General features: G+C 36.8%; 1 protein-coding gene across 1 annotated transcript in view; it reads left to right on the top strand.

Moving 5' to 3' along the window:
• The window catches only part of ANTXR2 (ANTXR cell adhesion molecule 2), a 178920-nt gene that overhangs the window by 31496 nt on the left and 127976 nt on the right, over window positions 1-19448 (top strand). The window contains exons 8-10 of the mRNA XM_055433967.2: window positions 14109-14169; window positions 16272-16370; window positions 18587-18656. Coding sequence (XP_055289942.1) covers window positions 14109-14169; window positions 16272-16370; window positions 18587-18656 — 230 coding nt within the window. The remainder of the gene's footprint in view (window positions 1-14108; window positions 14170-16271; window positions 16371-18586; window positions 18657-19448) is intronic.

The raw sequence follows: 19448 nt of genomic DNA, 5'->3' as shown, positions 1-19448 counted from the left end.
TACCATCTTTCTAAATTCCATATATATGCGTTAGTATACTGTATTGGTGTTTTTCTTTCTGGCTTACTTCACTCTGTATAATAGGCTCCAGCTTCATCCATCTCTTTAGAACTGATTCAAATGCATTGTTTTTAATGGCTGAGTAATACTCCATTGTGTATATGTACCAAAGCTTTCTTATCCATTCGTCTGCAGATGGACATCTAGGTTGCTTCCATGTCCTGGCTATTATAAACAGTGCTGCGATGAACATTGGGGTACATGTGTCTCTTTCAATTCTGGTTTCCTCGGTGTGTATGCCCAGGAGTGCGATTGCTGGATCATATGGCAGTTCTGTTTCCAGTTTTTTAAGGAATCTCCACACTGTTCTCCATAGTGGCTGTACTAGTTTGCATTCCCACCAACAGTGTAAGAGGGTTCCCTTCTCTCCACACCCTCTCCAGCATTTATTGCATGTAGACTTTTGGATAGCAGCCATTCTGACTGGTGTGAAATGGTATCTCATTGTGGTTTTGATTTGCATTTCTCTGATTGTAATCAACTTCTTAATCAGCAAGGATAGGAGTTTAATTTTGGAGCCTTCATTATAGTTTTTTTTCATTTGTCTACAATTTTTTAATGTGAAATTTATATACAGTGTAAAGAAACAATTGTATGAAATGAACTACACAAATTTTATGCATTCAATGAGTTCTGACAAAGGCATGTACTTGTGTTAAAAAACCCAATCAAGGTATAGAACATTACTTTCACCCTAGAAAGTTCCTTAATGGTTCCTCTTATTGTTTGCCCTCTCTATCCCCGAGGCAGCTGCTGTTCTGATTTTTTTTCCAGGAGAGTTTAATTAAGCCTGTTGTAGAACTTTATATAAATGAAATCATATAGTATATATTCATCCATATAAGGCTCCTTTCACTTAGCAGAGTATTTCTGAGATTCATCTGCCTGTTATGTATACTTGGAGTTTGTTACCTTTTATTCCATTGTTTGACTATAGCACAGTTTACTCAATTGTTCTCCTATAGATAGACACCTAAACTGTTTCGATTTGGGGGTATTGTGAATAGAGCTGCTGATAACATTCATGTAGAATTCTTTTTCTGGGCACAGTTCAGTTCACTTCAGTTTAGTCGCTCAGTCGTGTCCGACTCTGTGACCCCATGAATCACAGCACGCCAGGCCTCCCTGTCCATCACCAACTCCTGGAGTTCACTCAAACCCATATTTTCATTTTTCTCAGGTAAATACCTAGGAGTGAAGTTTCTGGCCTGCCTATAGGATAGCCATATCTTTAGTTGTGTAATGTGCACATAAAAAGAATTTCTTTTAACATCATTAGTCATCAAGGAAATGTAGTTTAAAATCACAAGATACCACTACATTCCTACCAAAATGGATAAAGTTTAAAAGACTGACAACATAAATGTTGGTGAAGATGTAGAACAACAGGAAGTTTCATGAATTATTGGAGTGACTCCAACAATTTAATCACTCTGCAAAAAGTTCTAACAGTTTTCATAAAAAGAAGAAACACTGTAGTAGTTATAACTTTTATAACCTCGAAAACAATGAACTGTAAAAGGCTTTTGCTATGAACATATTAACAAATAAATAGCGAATTTTCTAAAATTTGATTCAGAAAATCATTTTAATGTTCTATTTTAATTTGGAGGGAAATGTATCATCAAAATTTTTAGATTTCTGTCTAGGAAAATGATACATAACATTTTTTTTTTGGCATAACATTTTTTATACCATTGGTTTAACTCCATTCTTAATTAACATATATGAAGGTTTAGAATTCATTATCTCAAGGCCATACTAGTGAAAAATTATTTGTCTTTTTCACCCTTCTCCTAAAACCTAATGTATTCTTTCAATTATTCACTTAGTGAGCTCTTACTATGTTAGGGCATCGTGTTAAGCTTGGAAGAGGGGACACAAACTTAAATAAGACAAATTGTTTGTTCTAAAGGGACTGGAGGAGAAGGCAATGGCAAGCCACTCCAGTGCTCTTGCCTAAAAAATCCCACGGATGGAGGAGCCTGGTAGGCTGCAGTCCGTGGGGTCGCTAAGGGTCGGACACGACTGAGCGACTTCACTTTCACTTTTCACTTTCACACATTGGAGAAGGAAATGGCAACCCACTCCAGTGTTCTTGCCTGGAGAATCCCAGGGATGGGGGACCCTGGTGGGCTTCCGTCTGTGGGGTCGCACAGAGTCGGACATGACTGAAGTGACTTAGCAGTAGCAAAGGGGCTGGAGAGTGACAATTCAGGTTTTTGGATTATGGTGGTACCCTCCAAGATTATGTAAAGTCATGGGAGGCTTTTTATGGTGGGATCTGAACTGCACTCTGGCAATTGGAATAGATTAATTAATTAACAGAATTAATTAGAACCTCAGAAACAGCTTAGGCTGAGTGGCTGAAGCACACGAGAGTTTGGCCTGGATTGTGAAGTGATGTGAGGGATAAACATTGATAGGTAGGCTGGATCCAGATTATGGAGATCGTCCAGTGTTTGGATGGTGAACTGGCACTTTTTGCATAAATAATTGAGGAACCATGAAAAATTCAGTTAGAGCCTGAAATTTATAAGAAAGCAGTGGAAATTCAGGTAGGATATTCCTGTGGTAATATATGGGATGATTTGGAAGATGAAAAGCTGTATTATAAGTCTCTTGCAGTAGTGCTTGTGAGACATGGTATCAGGAAACCCAATATAGAGAGAAGTAAGCCAGAAAGAAGAACATCAATACCGTATATTAACGCATATATATGGAATTTAGAAAAATGGTAACCTGAACCCTGTATAAGAGACTGCAAAAGAGACATAGGCATTTAGAACAGTCTTTGGGACTCTGTGGGAGAGGGTGAAGGTGGAATGATTGGAGAGAATGGAATTGTAGCATGTATATTATCATAAGTGACCAGTCCAGGTTCGACGCATAAATTTTCCTCTGTTCATTTCTTTGCATTTGTGCTTTTTTAATAAAATTCTTTTTTAGATATAAAAAAAAAAAAAAGAAATAGGAAGACCTAAGTGCAAGTTCCAGCACAGCTGGTATCTAGCCATGTGACCTTCTGTGTGTCCTATAATGTAATCTTTCTCAGTTTTAAAATTCTCATTAGTCAAATGAGGATAATGATATCTATGTCATTGGGTTGTTTTGTGAATTACATGAGATAATGATTAAGAATGATCTAACTCAGAAGGGCTGGATTTTAAAACGTGACAGGAAGCTAGGAATGGCAAGCAGCTAGGACCATGTAGGATGGGGTTATTGATCCTTCTGTAGGGCAGTCCACTTAGAGAGATTTTCAGTATTCTAAGTGATCAATGACTGTAAATCTAAAGAGGGTGGTATTAGATGTGCAAGGATCAAATCTAGCAAGGGATCAAAACAACAAGGACTTCAAGATGGTATAGTCAAAGTCAAGATCTGACTGTGCCTTAGTTCTAAATTCTCAGGATTCAGGTCTAGGGTTTCCCAGATGGCGCTAGTGGCAAAGAACCTGCCTACCAGTGCTGGAATTGCAAGAAACGTGGGTTTGATCCCTGGGTCGGGAAGGTCCCCTGACGTAGGAAATGGCACCCCATTCCAGTATTCTTGACTTCCCAGGTGGCGCTTCCCAGTGGTAAAGAACTCATCTGTCAGTGCAGGAGAGACAAGAGACTTGGATTTGATCCCTGGGTCGGGAAGATCTGCTGGAGGAGGGCATGGCAACCCACTCCAGTATTCATGCCTGGAGAATCCCTTGGACTGAGGAGCCTGGCGGGCTATAGTCCATAGGGTTGCAGAGGGTCAGACATGACTGAAGCAACTCAGCACAGCCAGTATTCTTGCCTGGGAAATCCCATGGACAGAGGAGCCTAGCAGGCTAAACAGTCCATGGTGTTGCTAAGAATCAGACATGACTGAGTGAGCACAGGTCTAGGACCCACAGAACAGCTGAAAAACTAGATTCAGAATTCCCATGACAAAAGCTGTGTAGAACTTCAAGATTCTCCATTCTTGTTGGGGAACTCATGGTACTAATTAGTGATTCAGAGTAGAAACTTTACTTTGTTAGGGGGGAACCACATCCCAGTGGAGCACAGGTCCTTAGGGCGTATTTCTAGCACTGGGATTCTAGGTCTCTCCCAATAAAACTAGGTCAAGGATGTCAAGGGAAGTGCCTGATAGATTCACTGTCCTGGTCAGAATTATGTCAGGAACAAGGTGGGGCTGAACCACTAGGTATAAAACTGTTGGCTCTTTCTGAGCCAGGCTCTGAAGACTCCAATGAATGTTACCTGACAATTAGTTGCTGCTGTTAAAATTGTGATGGTAGTGAAACTGGAAATAAAATGGTAAATGTGGGAAGCTTTAAAAAATTAATAGAACCTGGGAGCTCACTGGATATAGGATGAAAAGGACAGAGGGGGGAGTCAAATACAACTTCCACTCCTGATAATGTGGCCGAGTATCTAGAAGCATTGAGAGTGAAAATGGTTTTCACAGAAGGGCCAGAGGTTAGAGGACAGAGTGAAATTGGGCCTGGGAAGAAATCCCAGTGGGAAATGTCACTGAGGGAAGTGGAAATGCAGAGAAATGTTCAACCCAGGAAACTGTAGACTTGAGTCATTCTCCGTCTTCTTGATCTTTCTTCTCTCCCATTGCCCACAGACACAAGGATTTTATTCTGTTTTCCACTTTAGGTTAACTTTAAAATCTTAGAATGTTACATACTTATTTTTGGTTTCTTGGAAAGGCAATTATAGGACTTTTATTTGAAGATGAAATTTTATTCAAGCTAGGATAGGTCAGACTAGCCAGTGAGTACCACGTACTTTCCAGTGCAGTGTTTCATTATGCAGTGCTTGGGAAGAGAACATTGAAAATAGAACAAAACCATGATTAGTGAATAATAGGGGAAGAATCAAAAGCAAAATAATCTGTGAGAAACCTCCCTCCCTTTTTTTTTCCCCTCTAAAAACAAGGCCATGCATTGTCTTACTCTTTGCAGTTGGTTCCACAAATTTTTTTGATACAGTACCTCAGAAAGTATTAAGCAGGAGAGATGAATCAGTTGTGGAGCTGGCTGATCCAGAAGAATTAAGAACACTACATCCTAGGTGATGGCAGCAAATGCTAAGGTTCCTGAGTACATAATGGGAAAATAAGAGAGCCTAAACAGGAAGAGCATGGTCACTCAGAAGTGTAGAAAATTTAAATGAAACTGTAATAGATTGTTTATAAAGGGAAGAAAGTACAATATACATTTCAAAAGGTAACTTCATTCATAGTGCTGGGAATATAAACTTCATTTGACCTTTGGAGCCAAGTTGTTTTTCTCAGCCATATCTGTTGTTGTTATTATTATTTTTAGAAAGTATCTAAGAAAGATGTCTAAACTGTGTTTTTAATGGAATGAGAAGACATTGCAAAATCATTTTCTCTACAGGAAAATCGTTTTCATAGAAGAGGATACCTAATAAACTACCCGATAAGACTTTAGCTTAAATACTTTTGGCAGGTTCTGCTGCGATGTTGACTGCTTGGTTGTGGGAATCTCTATTTATAAAATCATGGCTGGATGAAAACCCTAAAGTGTAAGCTAACTGTGAAGATATTTTCATAGGAAATCAACCTGAACTGGTACAACTTACTCAAAATTGGAAGTCAGTTTGTAGGACTCCCTTTAAAAAGGGACAGGCTGTAATGTGAGGCCCACTGTATGTCAGATTCTCCTGGGCTTCAGTTTATCCAAGAATCGTTAGTATTAAATACAGATGAGGTGTCTCTTTTCATAACATCCTTCACATTAATGATAGAAAGGTTGGGACTTATTTCCCTCTGCCTCCTTTTTATTGTTCTAGTGCCTAATACAGTGTTGGGTAAGTAGACACTGCCCAGTTCCCATTTATCAGTGAATAAATAAATATTCCCTGGTGGCTCAGATGGTAAAGCGTCTGCCTACAATGTGGGAGACCCGGGTTTGATCTCGGGGTCGGGAAGATCCCCTGGAGAAGGAAATGGCAACCCACTCCAGTACTCTTGCCTAGAAAATTCCATGGATGGAGGAGCCTGGTGGGCTACAGTCCATGGGGTCGCAAAGAGTCGGACATGACTGAGCGACTTCACTTCACTATGCTCCTTGAAAATATTTTTATAATATAGTTATGGAGTATGTAAGTATCAGAAAAACCAACTCATCTTTTTTTTTAACCAGAAAATACTTTATTTTGAATTGACTTTTGATTCTACATTACTTTATTTCATCCTTTTGTATATATTCCGCTGTATTAAGACTTTTGGTTACAGGTGACAAAAACCGAGTGCATAGTAGCTTAAGAGAAAGGAAAAGAAAGTTATTGGCTTATCTAACTAACTGGCGGTCTAGAGGAGGAAATTACCCCAGGTGCAGTTGGATCCAGGATACCAATCTGCTCTTAAGGTCTTCTCCCTTTCTAAGTTTTGCCTATGATTCTGTTTGCCTCTGGAGAAGGCACTGGCACCCCACTCCAGTACTCTTGCCTGGAAAATCCCATGGACGGAGGAGCCTGGTGGGCTGAGTCCATGGGGTCGCTAAGGGTCGGACACGACTGAGCGACTTCACTTTCACTTCTCACTTTCATGCATTGGAGCAGGAAATGGCAACCCACTCCAGTGTTCTTGCCTGGAGGATCCCAGGGATGGGGGAGCCTGGTGGGCTGCCGTCTATGGGGTCGCACAGAGTTGGACACGACTGAAGCGACTTAGCAGCAGCGGCATCTGTTTGCCTCATTCTCTCCTTGTTTTGTTGATCATCAGAGGAAAGTTAATTGCCAAAGGTTTCAGCTTACATGGGCCTGTTAGCAAGCCCATTGTCTTAGCATCGGTATATTCTATCCCAGTTAAGGACTCTGATTGACTCAGCTGGGTCAAGTGCTCATTCTTACAACGAATACATAGTCAACAGACATATTTGGACCAGCCTGAGTAACATGCTCACCCCCATGGTGGAAGGTTGGGAACAAGGTGGAGAAAGAGAAGGTATCATGATTGATCGCCTCACCAGAACCACATGGAATAGAGAAAAATTTTCCCAGTACAAAGGCAACACTGTTTATAGACATGTAAGGATGAAAAAATGTTAAGAATAGGGAAGAAAAATCACTAGCTATGACAATCCACTATATTAAAATATATTTAAAATATTTTTAACAGATTCTAATAAGGTACTTCGTTTCTTCCTAATTCTAATTAACTAAAAAAATACAAATAGAAAGTTCACTTTAAAATATTCATTTAGAGCTGCTCATTTCCCAGAAACTACAGCTCACAGAAAACCAACAAAGGCACGAGATACAGATCATTCACTTATGAATGTGTAAAACTCAAGAAGTGAGCAGCTCTCATTCCTGTAATCCTTGTCATTCGTGTGCCTCCTTCATGAGGATTCAGTGTGGCTGTGGTGCTGTTATCCCTCTGATAGGAACTCTAACTCAGTGTAAAGCCCCAAAGATCTGTTACTTATTTTTATTTTATATTGTAGTATATTTTATTTACAGTGTTGTGTTTGTTTCAGGTGTATAGCAAAGTGATACAGTCGTATATATTTATACATGAATTAACAAAAGCAGTTCCCATCTTTTGATGGGGAGCTCGTGGTTTATAATATAAATGGCATTATTTTGAGAGAGGGATAACTTAGGTATGGCATTGGGTTTTTTTCTTTTTGCAGCTTGAGGCAGTTGTGAAATAACTACATGTAGCTTTTTGCAACTGTGTATTCTATAGTATTTTTTTCATTTGGTGAAATTTTAACTGTTAATGTTTATGGCATTGTGCTTTGTACCATTTATTAAATAAAAATTTTAAAAAATAAAATATTCATTTAATTTACTGAAATTTTATAATCTTGACATCTTTTGTCCAATGGTGTATTTGTATTTGCATGATAATTTTACTTAATATTATTCTTTCCTTTATCATTATTTGGTGGGGATTGTAGTATGGGGAAATCAAATCCATTTTTGATAAATAATTACAACTTTGTGATATTTTGTGAGAAAACTTAAGTGGTGGTATTAGGTTTCACCGCCAAAGTTAAGTGTCAAGTGTTTATTTCTTAACGTTAATCTTTTGGGCTACAAAAGAAGATAAACTTCTAGAGTCTCACTTGTTTGTGAAAGTAAATTCGGTTAAGTTGGACATTGAAAAGGGGGATAAAGTGGTAAGATTTATGATTAAATGTACCATCAGTGTAAATCCCATAATTTTAATGCACTTTTAATGTAAAGTCTATTGTTCATCCATTAAGAAAACATTAAATGATTATTCTGAGTTTGTGCTGAACAAAAGAAAAAAAAGGAGAGGCATATAAATTTTTGTTTCGTATCACAATCCAGTTTGGGGCATATTTTTATGTTATAGTGAGAAAGGAAGACCTACTAATATGACTTGTTATGAAAATTGCAATTATAACAGGAAGAAGAACTTTAAATGTCATTTCAGTATTTTGTTTCACAATTTGTGATATGGGCATAATTTTACTAACATTATACTCAGAACTGCTCATCTGTTATGTTTGGAGCAGAGAAGAGTAGAAGGCAATGATTGTCACTTACATTCTTCCCTAGATTTATTAGAGTAGAAGTTTGTTTAGAATTTATCACTTGTGCTTATATTACTCAAAGGGAGAAAGAATCCATATTTAGAAATGGGTCATGCTGTATTGAGCAACTGGCATTTTGAAGCTCCAGGCATTTAAAAAAAACAGAACAAAACATGTGACTACAAGTTATAATTGTTTTCATTGAATCATTACCTCTTAAAGAAAAATATATTTGGTAGGATGTTTTATAGCTAGAGAGAAAATAAAAATTGTATCTAAATATTAAAAGTTAAAAGCAAACAAGAAAAGATTGTGAGAAACATCTTTCCATTTGTTTTAGTTGCTTATTTTGTGGGCATGTGTAGCTAATTACTAAAGCTTTATTTTGGGGGGAACTTTTTTTGGGAACTAATGTTCTTCACTGATTTTTCCTTATGAGATTTAAACTTGGAATCCTTTATATTTGGGATGAACTCCTGCTCTGTTTAAAGACTCTCAGTGAGTCAGAAAAAAATCGGTTATATTTATCAGACCTTTTTATTATCCTTACTGATATTTTCTAGCATGCTATATGTCATGCAAATTAGCAGTTTCTATTTGTTAAGGATACACTGAGGGTGCTTGTAAATTATCTATAATGTTCAGTTGTATGTGATGTTGTTTACTCAAAGTCAGTATTAGAAAGTTATTGCTAGAATGAATATTTTGAATTTTGAATAACGTTGAAAATGTTGAAGATGTTTGGGTAGCATATTGAATTTAAGGGTGAAGAAATAATCCAGTTTGGGGGAGAAATCTTTTTATTTAGAACTGACCTTTGAAAAAGAGGTTACAGAGGAAACCATTCGATGGGATTTAATATCATTTTTCTCTTCCACATATCCTATCTAAAATTAACCCTCTTTTTGAAAAAAGGTGCATATCTTAAATTTGTCTCTTTTTTGTATTTGGTTCAATGCCTTATTAGTGCCATTGGTTACCACAATTTGAACTATACAAATAAGTTTTCCTTTCCTTGTGTGTGACCAAAAATGTGGTTTGAAAAGCTCTTTAATTTTAAATATGTTTAACTGTCCATTGTTACACACCCTGTTTATTTGTCTTATAGTCAAGATGCTTGTTTTTTACTAGAAAGTTTTGCATTTACTCAGTTAATTCAATAAATATTAACTGAGCAGCTGCTGTTTATAACATTGTGCTATATACTTTTTATATTAGATTGGTTTTAAATATGAGGTGTTATCATTCATTAAAAAAAGTGTTTACCTAGTTTCATGTGGAACGGGCTCTATTCTATTTTCCAAATATAGTATCCTTACCATCACCATTTAGAAATTGGAAAAAATATAGATAAAAAATCTGTCTTGATGTATATTAGTTGTAGGAAGTGGGCTTTTGTTTATTTAAACTGGATGTTTGGTCTTCAAATCATAAGACCTAGATATTGCTCCCAAATTCAGTATAAACTTCCAAGACACTGTAGGTGCTAAGTAATATTTTGACTTTGTCACCTCATCTTAACTAATTTCATGCTGAATTTTATCTTGGATGCAGCCCAACTACAATTCTCCACTAATTAATCTCATTTTATTCTCAATGCCAGGAGAAAAAGGCCAAAGCTATATTCATTGTATGCAGTTTGGGGGGATGTAATATGATTTACACTGCTTCCTACATATTCGATATTTGTTGTTATAGCATGTGTTCATTATGTAAACATATTCAGGTACTTACAGATCTCAATCAAAATGTGGTTTCATATGTATCTTAAAATAGCTAAGAAAGAAGACTGATGCTTTCTGGTTATTTCTGCTGTAAATGTTTCCTAGATTAATACTGTTAATTTACATAGTTATTATTCAGTAATTTTAAAGATCTGATCCTAACACTATAGATAAACAAGATAAGAAGTTGCTTTGTAGCCACTGGGATTCTTGGAAGAGCTGTGTGTTGACTTAGCAGTGGTTCCTACATGGCCATAAGTCTTGCCAGTTCTAGCTCCAATGTACATGTCTGCCCCCTTGTTGCTCTGTATGCAAATCTGGCCTCTAGTGAAATCCTGCAACCTAAGTACATGATGCTAGATGCAGAGTCAATTGAAATTAATTTGGAACATGCCTGGAATACCCAGGGTGAAACACCATTCTGGTACTTCATTCAAGTTGAACTTCAGACAAGGGACAGCACAATGGAATCTACTTTCATCTCCTGCCAAACATCTGTAAGAGGCCAGCTGGCAGTATGGTCAGAGCTGACCCCTAAGGCTACATCCGGTCTTTCGGCTCACCAAAACTAACCCAGAGGGGAGCGTAAGTTATCTTATCCTACCCCACAACCTTGCCAAATAGAGAAATTCCATGATATCCATGTTTACAGAGTTCACCAAACTATTGAGAGTATTCTGATGGTCTAAATTGTGCAAATAACATATAAAATTGTATGCAACTAGTTAGAAACAACTGGTTTCTTAATAATTATAGAAAATAAATAATTATAATTCGTAAGGCTGAATGCTCTTGTTCCCCCTGCAGTTTTATTCCAAACAACTCAGAAGAGGGGGATGACTTGAATTTTCACTTCCTTGCGATAATGTTTCTGGCTTTTTACCATACACTTTTACAGTAACTTTATTTATGATCGTGCTGGGTCTTTGTTTCTGCAGGAGTGCTTTCGCTAGTTGCAGTGAACAGAGGCTACTCTGTTGCAGTGTATGGGCTTCTCATTGTAGTGGCTTCTCTTGTTGGGGAGCATGATCTCTAGGCACACGAGCTTCAGTAGCTGCAGAACTTGTGCTGAGTGGTTGCAGCTTGCAGACTCTAGAGCACAGGCTCAGTAGTTGTAGCACACCAGCTTGGTTCCTGCATGGCATGTGGACTCTTCCCGGACCAGGGTTCAAACCCTTGTCCCCTGCATTGGAAAGTCCTATCATACATTTTAAAGGAGGCATATCAAAACAAATTACATTTTAAATAGGACAGAAAGTTTTGATAATGAGAAAGGACTATGATTGATATTATAGAGATTGAATATATAAAACCATTTTTAGGCATTTCACCACTTGGTACAATGAGCTGGAACATAGATAGACCTTTTACACAAAGTAACAGAATTTAGAATTCTATATCTTTCGGCCTCTTTTTTTATTATGGATTTTTTAAATAAACACAGGTCTTGCAGACAGTCTTGCGTATACCATCAACTTCTCTGCCCAGACCTCTCCCCACTGAAAGGTCACACTTTTACCTCCAACCCAATCTGTGCCCTGTGGGCTCAACTGTCGGTTAAAAACCTTTAACAACCCTGTGGTTCACAGATACAGGAGGGAAAGAAACTAAGAAAAACAGTAACAGAGGGACAGACCTCCCTCAGAAAGACATGTAGACAGAGACATTATTTTCCAACATTGGCATCTCATTTATGTAAAAACATAAATTCACTTTATTCTGCTTTATCTTAGTCCTTTTATGATTATTGATTTGCTTACTAGACATTTTTAATATTCTCATTAATCAGTATGTTTGGTCTTTATTCTCTAACAGTGTTTTTTTGGTTGCACTGTGAGTACAAAACAATGTTGTACTCCTGGAAGGCTTGCACAGTGTGATATCCCATTTCTATGCTCTAAGAGTTTGTGTTTTAATAGAGGGGGTGATTCAACACTCAAAACATTTTTCTGTAATGCTGATAAAGGTGTGCCTAAAGTAACTAGAATAGTAAAAAGATTATCAGCTCTAAGATGAGTCAGTCTTCTTAATAGGATTTATTTTCAAATAAATTCTTTCAAGAATTGTTGTCAGCCTGGTAGGCTGTAGTCCGTGGGGTCGCTAAGGGTCAGACACGACTGAGCGACTTCACTTTCACTTTTCACTTTCACACATTGGAGAAGGAAATGGCAACCCACTCCAGTGTTCTTGCCTGGAGAGTCCCAGGGATGGGGGAGCCTGGTGGGCTTCCGTCTATGGGGTTACACAGAGTCGGACACGACTGAAGTGACTTAGCAGTAGCAATAGCAAAATAGATGTGAGGGGTTTATGCTTTCCTTTGACCTTCCATTTTCATGGCTCAGTTCTCACTTTTATCTCAGACTGGTCAAACCTAGAGCAATAATGCACCTATGTTGTTAACTGGAACCTTTTTAGCTTCTTACTCTTTTGGCAAAACTTTTGTATTCTGTTCCCTTCAGAGTCTTGTTATCTGAATTATGACTAGACAGTTTAAAGATGTTAGTGATTTGAGATTCTTTCTCTCCAAGAGGGTACATTAACTTTTGACAGTGATCCTCAATTCTTAAATGAACTAGGTGCTTTCTCTTCAAAGGGTGTTGATTATCGGAGATAGAATAGCAGACCAAGAGTTGTTGAGGCCCTGAAAGTCTTTGGGTGATGGTGGAATCTCTTTGTTCATTTCTGAGTTTAAATAGATCTCACTCAGTTTCTCAGTTACAGTATTTTACTCCTCAATCACTATGTGAAAAGTGGATTCACTGGGAAATGAGCCTGAAAAGTACAAATGTACCCTCTTTCAGAGGGGCATAATCAACAACAAAAATTTCATGATTTGACCAGCTGATTTTTAGAGTCTGACAATTTATATTTCTACTGTTATTAAAGAAAGCATGGAAAGCATTTCTATATCGTGCCACAGTCCTTCTTTCCTGTTTTAGTTGTGAGCAGGAGATGCTGGAAACTACTGTACATCGTCTGTCCTTAACTTCTAGCAAGAAAGGAATGTCTTTCAAAGATCATCTGGAACTTGTCTGCCTTTGCTAATGTAGTGCAGAGCAGTTCTAAAAATAAAGACAGGATTGTTGAGTCCATGAGGAGCAGCTTATTTCATCATTGTTGCTTTTCACTTGTAGCCTTGTGCCTTGTATGGTGGTTTCTGTCTCTCAGAACATGCTAAGAAGAGCTGTTCTGTTCCTGTGCTCTGGGAATGCTAGAGTAGAGAGTCTGTGCTTTTGAGAATAATATTTGGCTCATACAAGGGGCCTGTGTTCTGCAAGTGTAATGTTTGATGCATGGAAGGAGGATTAGCATCCATGGGAATTGAGGCAGAGAAATTGAATAGAAATGCCAGAGTCAAATAAAGAAGTGTTTGTTTATTGGTATCATGTTGAATCTTTTAATAGAAAATGTTAAATTAGCATAATTAAATAGGAGGTCTGATTTTGCTGTCTTGTTTTTGCTTGATGGGAAAGTTAGCGTTTATTTTATGGCTATTGAGAAATTTTAGTTATCTTTTCATATTCAAGGCTTCCAGACTTTGAAGCAACAACTCCTTTTATCTGTGCTTATCTGTATTTATTCTAATCAAATAAGCATTCCTACAGAATACAGACTTAAAATATATACTAAAAGGTGACACAGAAATTTCATAAGAGCTTGGTAGCTGTATATGTGGCTAATAAATTTTCTCTGCCATTTATTGTAAAGGGAGGACTGCAGATTATTAGTAATCTTATGATTCATTTTACATGTTATGATTTAGTTACATATCTTGGTCTTCTTTTCTATTTCCTTTTTAGATACTAGCTCAGTCATGCACTGAAATCCTGGAATTGCGGCCCTCAAGTGTCTGTGTGGGGCGTAAGTAGTTAGAATTTAAAAATACCTTGTAAGAAATTGTACTTTTTTTCCTAGTTAAAATATATGGTTTGAAACTCATGTTGGAAAGAGAATAGCAAAATTAATTTTTTGGCATCTTTTTCTGCAAGAATTTTTAAATAATTCCTTGAAATATTTCTATTTTAAATTCAAATTTTTAAGATTGGAGTGTTATTTTAAATAATGAACATATTGTGTGACAGGCTTTTAAAATCTTCTGTATATTTAGTTCATGTTTGAGACCTTTCTTATGACAAGTAAAATAAAATAGGAAATTTTCTCTTTTATCTGATTATACAAACAGGCATTTATCTGTAGACTTTGAGCTCCATGCTTTGATGACCTGGCCAAAGTATGTCCCTGCCAGCTCACCGTGGATGGCAGGAAAGAAGCAGGTGGCTTGATCAACTGGTGCTAAAAAACAGACTCAGGTTTTAGCACTTTCAAGCCATCCAACCCAAAGAGAGTGGGATTCTCTGTGGCTTATATAATTTCTTCAAGTTTTAACCTGGAGATCATTTTAACCCAACTTTTCTTTCAAAAGTTAAATATTGGGCCTGGTGGCCTCCCATCTGCTGGACATGGGATGAAATTCTACATCTGTTAGTGTTCTGTGTTCTTAGTCGCTCAGTCATGTCCGACTCTTTGCGACCCCATGGACTGTAACCTGCCAAGCTCCTCTGTCCATCGGAATTCTCCAGGCAAGAATACTTGAGTGGGTAGCCATGCCCTCCTCTAGGGGATCTTCCCAACCCAGGGATTGAACGCAGGCCTCCCGCATTTCAGGCTGATTCTTTACCAGCTGAGTCACCAGGGAAGCCCAAGAATACTGGAGTGGGTAGCCTCTCCCTTCTCCAGGGGATCTTCCTGACATATGAATCAAACCAAGGGCTCCTGCATTGCAGGCATCTTTTAGACCCACCCTTCATTAATGATTATTGAGATGTTTAAGAGGAATAGTGCATTTGAATATTCTAGAATGGGATGGTGTTCTTTGCATTTATAATTTGACCTAATCCTCGCAACAACACTATTCAGCAGTTTTATAATCCTGGATTCACAGATGGGGAAACTGAGACAGAAATGTATTTAGTAGTTGCTATTAGTAAATGTCCTGTTAGATTCTTGTCTGTCTGACTCCTAAAGCTCAAGTTCTTTTCCTGAGTCACATTTTACATTTCACTTGCACTTTATTGTAACATATAAGAACATTCTTTACATTCAGTAACACACTGAATGGACAATGGCATGGCAGCATTTTCTTCCACAGTTAATTATTAGATATGTGTTAGATTATCTTGGGTAGGGTGTCTCTGAAGAGGATTGAAAGTTAATTACTATTAAAAGAGTTGACATATCTTCTTGCAGCTAAGCAGTAAAGATATAAACATTTAAACTTCTAGCATATTATTTCACTCTCTAACATTTAGTGACTGCTCCTCTTACACAGAGTATGAATCAAATCAACTTCTTTTACTAATTGGCCACAGATTATTATTCGTCCAAAATGCCTGACTTTTGATGAGTTACAAGTCTGTATGCAACAGAAATTAAAAGTAGGATTAGATATGTGAAGAAACTGTTAAAGAAGAGCCTCTGTATGGGGTGTCATAGGTTAAAGAAAATATAACACACGACTGTTCTAAGAACCAGGTAAAATGAGGCATTAACTTCTTCACATTCTCATACCTCAGCACCTAAGATAAGAGGAAAACAAAGGGTTTTCTTTCCTATAGATATTTTCCTCGGGATAGAATTTGGGCAAGTTTGTACAGTATCTGTCTGGAATGACTGTTGTGCTTCAATTCTATTGGTCAATTGCACTTCAGTTCTTTTTGGTTATTATTGGAAAACACTTTGTTCAAAACGTAAAATAATGCATCTCTACCTGGCAGTGAAAGGCATCTCCACTGTATTTCCTTGGAAGGTCTAAGAAAGCTAGTAAGACCATGTCTTTTGTTATTAGTTGGCCGAATAGTATTAAAAAGTTCTTTGCACCTTGATGCTTTTGATTCAAGTGATGCTTTTTGTTGTTGTTTTTGTAAAGTATCATTTACATTTTTTATTCTTTCTTTTACTTCTAGAGGAATTTCAAGTTGTTTTGAATGGAAGAGGATTCAACCTGGGGAGTCGGAATGGCAGTGTTCTCTGTACTTACACTATAAATGAAACATACACAATGAGTATGTCTCCGTAATTTCAGTATCGCTTTAATATCTGTGCAGTATTTCAGCATGAAGTATTTTTCTCAGCTGAAACCAACAGTGCTATATTTTTTTAATCAGTAAAGAAAGGAAGTGCAATGATAATGCAAGTAGTAATAATAGTTACTTCAGTTCAGTTCAGTTTGTTTCAGTCACTCAGTCATGTCTGACTTCTGCGACCCCTTAATAGTTACTTAGTAATGGCAACAGTTGTTCATAACTTATTAAATGCTGGACCATATCTGAAGTATCTTCATTATACAAATTATGGCCTTGTTCCTGAAAGAGTCATGTAACTTGTCTGTGATTACACAACTAATAGTGGGCAGAGCTGAGAATTGAACCCCGTTTTCTTGATTGCATTCTGTATGGACTGTACCCACCCCCTGATTTAATTGTCTGTTTCTCGACATTTGTTTCTTGTCACTCTTGCTTGAAAGTCTACCAATCTTGGACTACTCTACTCCTTATTGAGGTAATAAGTAGTAAGACTTGCTGTCTTTGTCTAATTTGCAAATAAGTTGTCAGCCAGTTTCCTGAGGACAGACTTCCTGCCTTAAAGATATGTCTCTAATGTCTCCCTGGTACAGTATTTGTTGATAATTATCATATTTAAGGAATTAAATTTCACTTTGCCTAGCTTGACTTTCAGAAAAGCAGATGAGTGTAACATTTTTAATCTTTATTCTGAGAAAAACTTCTCCTCTTTAAATAAATAGATCTTAATATTCTGGGCTTTTTGGTTCTCTTTTAAGACTTTTCTCCTTGTTGGTGATTATATTGTCTTCTAAAATTTTATACTGTAAGGCAGATGCTACAACTCTGTGAACTCTGGTAGAAATATTTGTTGAAAGGATCATCTACAATTTTGTTGTTTATCTGACTGCTATAAACTCTCTGCTTAGCACAGCTTTGTCTGCATGCAAAGTAACTGCTCAATATGTTTGTTGAATTAAAGTGTTAAGGGTCTCAGCATGGTCAATGGCATCATTAATTCCTATCTTTTCTATTAAAATCATCATTTTGGTAAGGAAAGGCAATAATATTTGTAACGAACTCTCTTGTTAGTAGGTTCTACAGCTGAAGAGGAAAAATTATTTTAGTATTTTTATTTAGTAGTCATCTGTATTGGAGAAGGAAATGGCAACCCACTCCAGTGTTCTTGACTGGAGAATCCCAGGGACGGGGGAGCCTGGTGGGCTGCCGTCTATGGGGTCGCACAGAGTCAGACACGACTGAAGCGACTTAGCAGCAGCAGCAGCAGCAGTCATCTATATCTAAGCATTAACTTTACTTGATTTCTTTTGATAATGGGTTGGAGTTTATTATAATAGAAACATATTTTATGTTTAGCTATATAGGATTAAATTTATTAAAATAAATCTCAAATAAATTGAGTCAGATTGTATTTTCATCATTTGCATTCTAAGATTACCTATCTGATCATGTAGCTTTTCTGAATATTTATAGTCTAGATCATTTTTCTCATATCTATTAAAATTACAAGGCAACTTAAGTATTCTCTAAAATGTATTTATATATTATTTGTTGTTGTTTAGTTGCTTAGTCGTGTCTGACTGTTTTACAACCCCATGGACTATAGCCCACCAGGCGCCTCTGTCTGTGGAATTTTCCAGGCAAGAGTACCGAAGTGGGTTGCCATTCCCTTATCCAGAGGATCTTCAGAGGATCCAGGGATCAAACCCTCATTTCCTGCGTTGGCAGGTGTATTCTTTACCATTGAGCCACCTAGGAAGCCTGTTTATATGTTATAGACCCAATTATTTTATTAAGCTCTTGAAATAAATTTATTATCCTTTGGATATTTATCTTCTTTATCATTTTAAAATTCTGCTTTTAAAATATGCATCATTTTTTCTTGAATATCTAATATATTGACAAAGTTGAGGGAGAAAAGGTGATAATTTTGTAGTATCTACAAACTATATGTGAATGTTATATAAAAAATCATAATTTCTGATTTACCAGTACTGTATATCAATAAGGCATATAATCTATTTTTCATTCTGTGTTCCTTCTCTTCTTTCTTTAGATGAGTATCTTTTTGTTTTTTCATGCTGATGTATCTAATGCCCCACACTTGAACACTGATTGCTGTATCTCTTCATATCATTAATAAAACTGCATGAGATACATAAAGCCCTTTATTAATTCAATGGCATCTTATTTTCTAGATGTAAAGCCAGTAAGTGTGGAACAGAATTCTATGCTTTGTCCTGCTCCTACCCTGCATGAAGTTGGAGAGTAAGTGCTTCATTAAAACATTTAAAAACTTTTTAGCTACAAATTATAAGGAAATTGTGACACAATATACACAGTAGTTGTTTCATCTATTGTTGATATACAGATTGAACATGGAATAGTAAAACCTAGGCAAATCACCCTGGTTAGTACTTTATACGTTTCTTAGTAGGTTTGAAATTGGTAAAGTCTGTTTATCTTGTTTCTTAAATATTGATTAAAAGACTCTATAAATATTTATCTGGGTAGGTTGGAGATCTATTGTTAGAGTCTTTAAATAGTAAAGCCATGGCCAGTGTTTTGAATTTTAGTGTATTGAATTTACACACATACACAAATTTCAAAAGTGGGATTTTGACTAATTAGTATAGTATTTAAATATTAAGACTGAAGAGCAAAAGGAATGTGGTTCAGTAAGGCACAACTTAGACTAGGAAATATTTGTGCTTTAAGTTGTGTCCCAGTCCTGTTAAGGTCTATATTCTTATGTTCTTTGGTGTGGCAATAAACCATGATACCTGGATAAACTAAGAGCTATTTAGTTTAGAGGAAGGGCTATTATTTTAGTCACCTAAAATGCACAGATAATTTTATCAGTAACTTAATATTTCCATCTGTGACTTTTCCCTCCGCTCTCTTTATTGTGCAGAAAATGTCCGTGAATAGTTCACATGTTCTCTTGTTCAACAGTAGTGGATGCAATATGTTTAAGATAATGAATAGGATACAGTTCAGAGAGGGAGGATTATATTTTCGTTTGTGGAACCTAAGAAAATTATTTTAGCAGTTTGAAGT

This window comes from Moschus berezovskii, chromosome 5 (assembly GCF_049115385.1).
Source record: "Moschus berezovskii isolate FMDL1 chromosome 5, NW_MosBer_1.0, whole genome shotgun sequence".
In the NCBI taxonomy this organism is placed as follows: Eukaryota; Metazoa; Chordata; class Mammalia; order Artiodactyla; family Moschidae; genus Moschus; species Moschus berezovskii.
The sequence above is the reverse complement of the archived record's forward strand: the minus strand, read 5'-3'. Positions and strand labels throughout refer to the sequence as shown.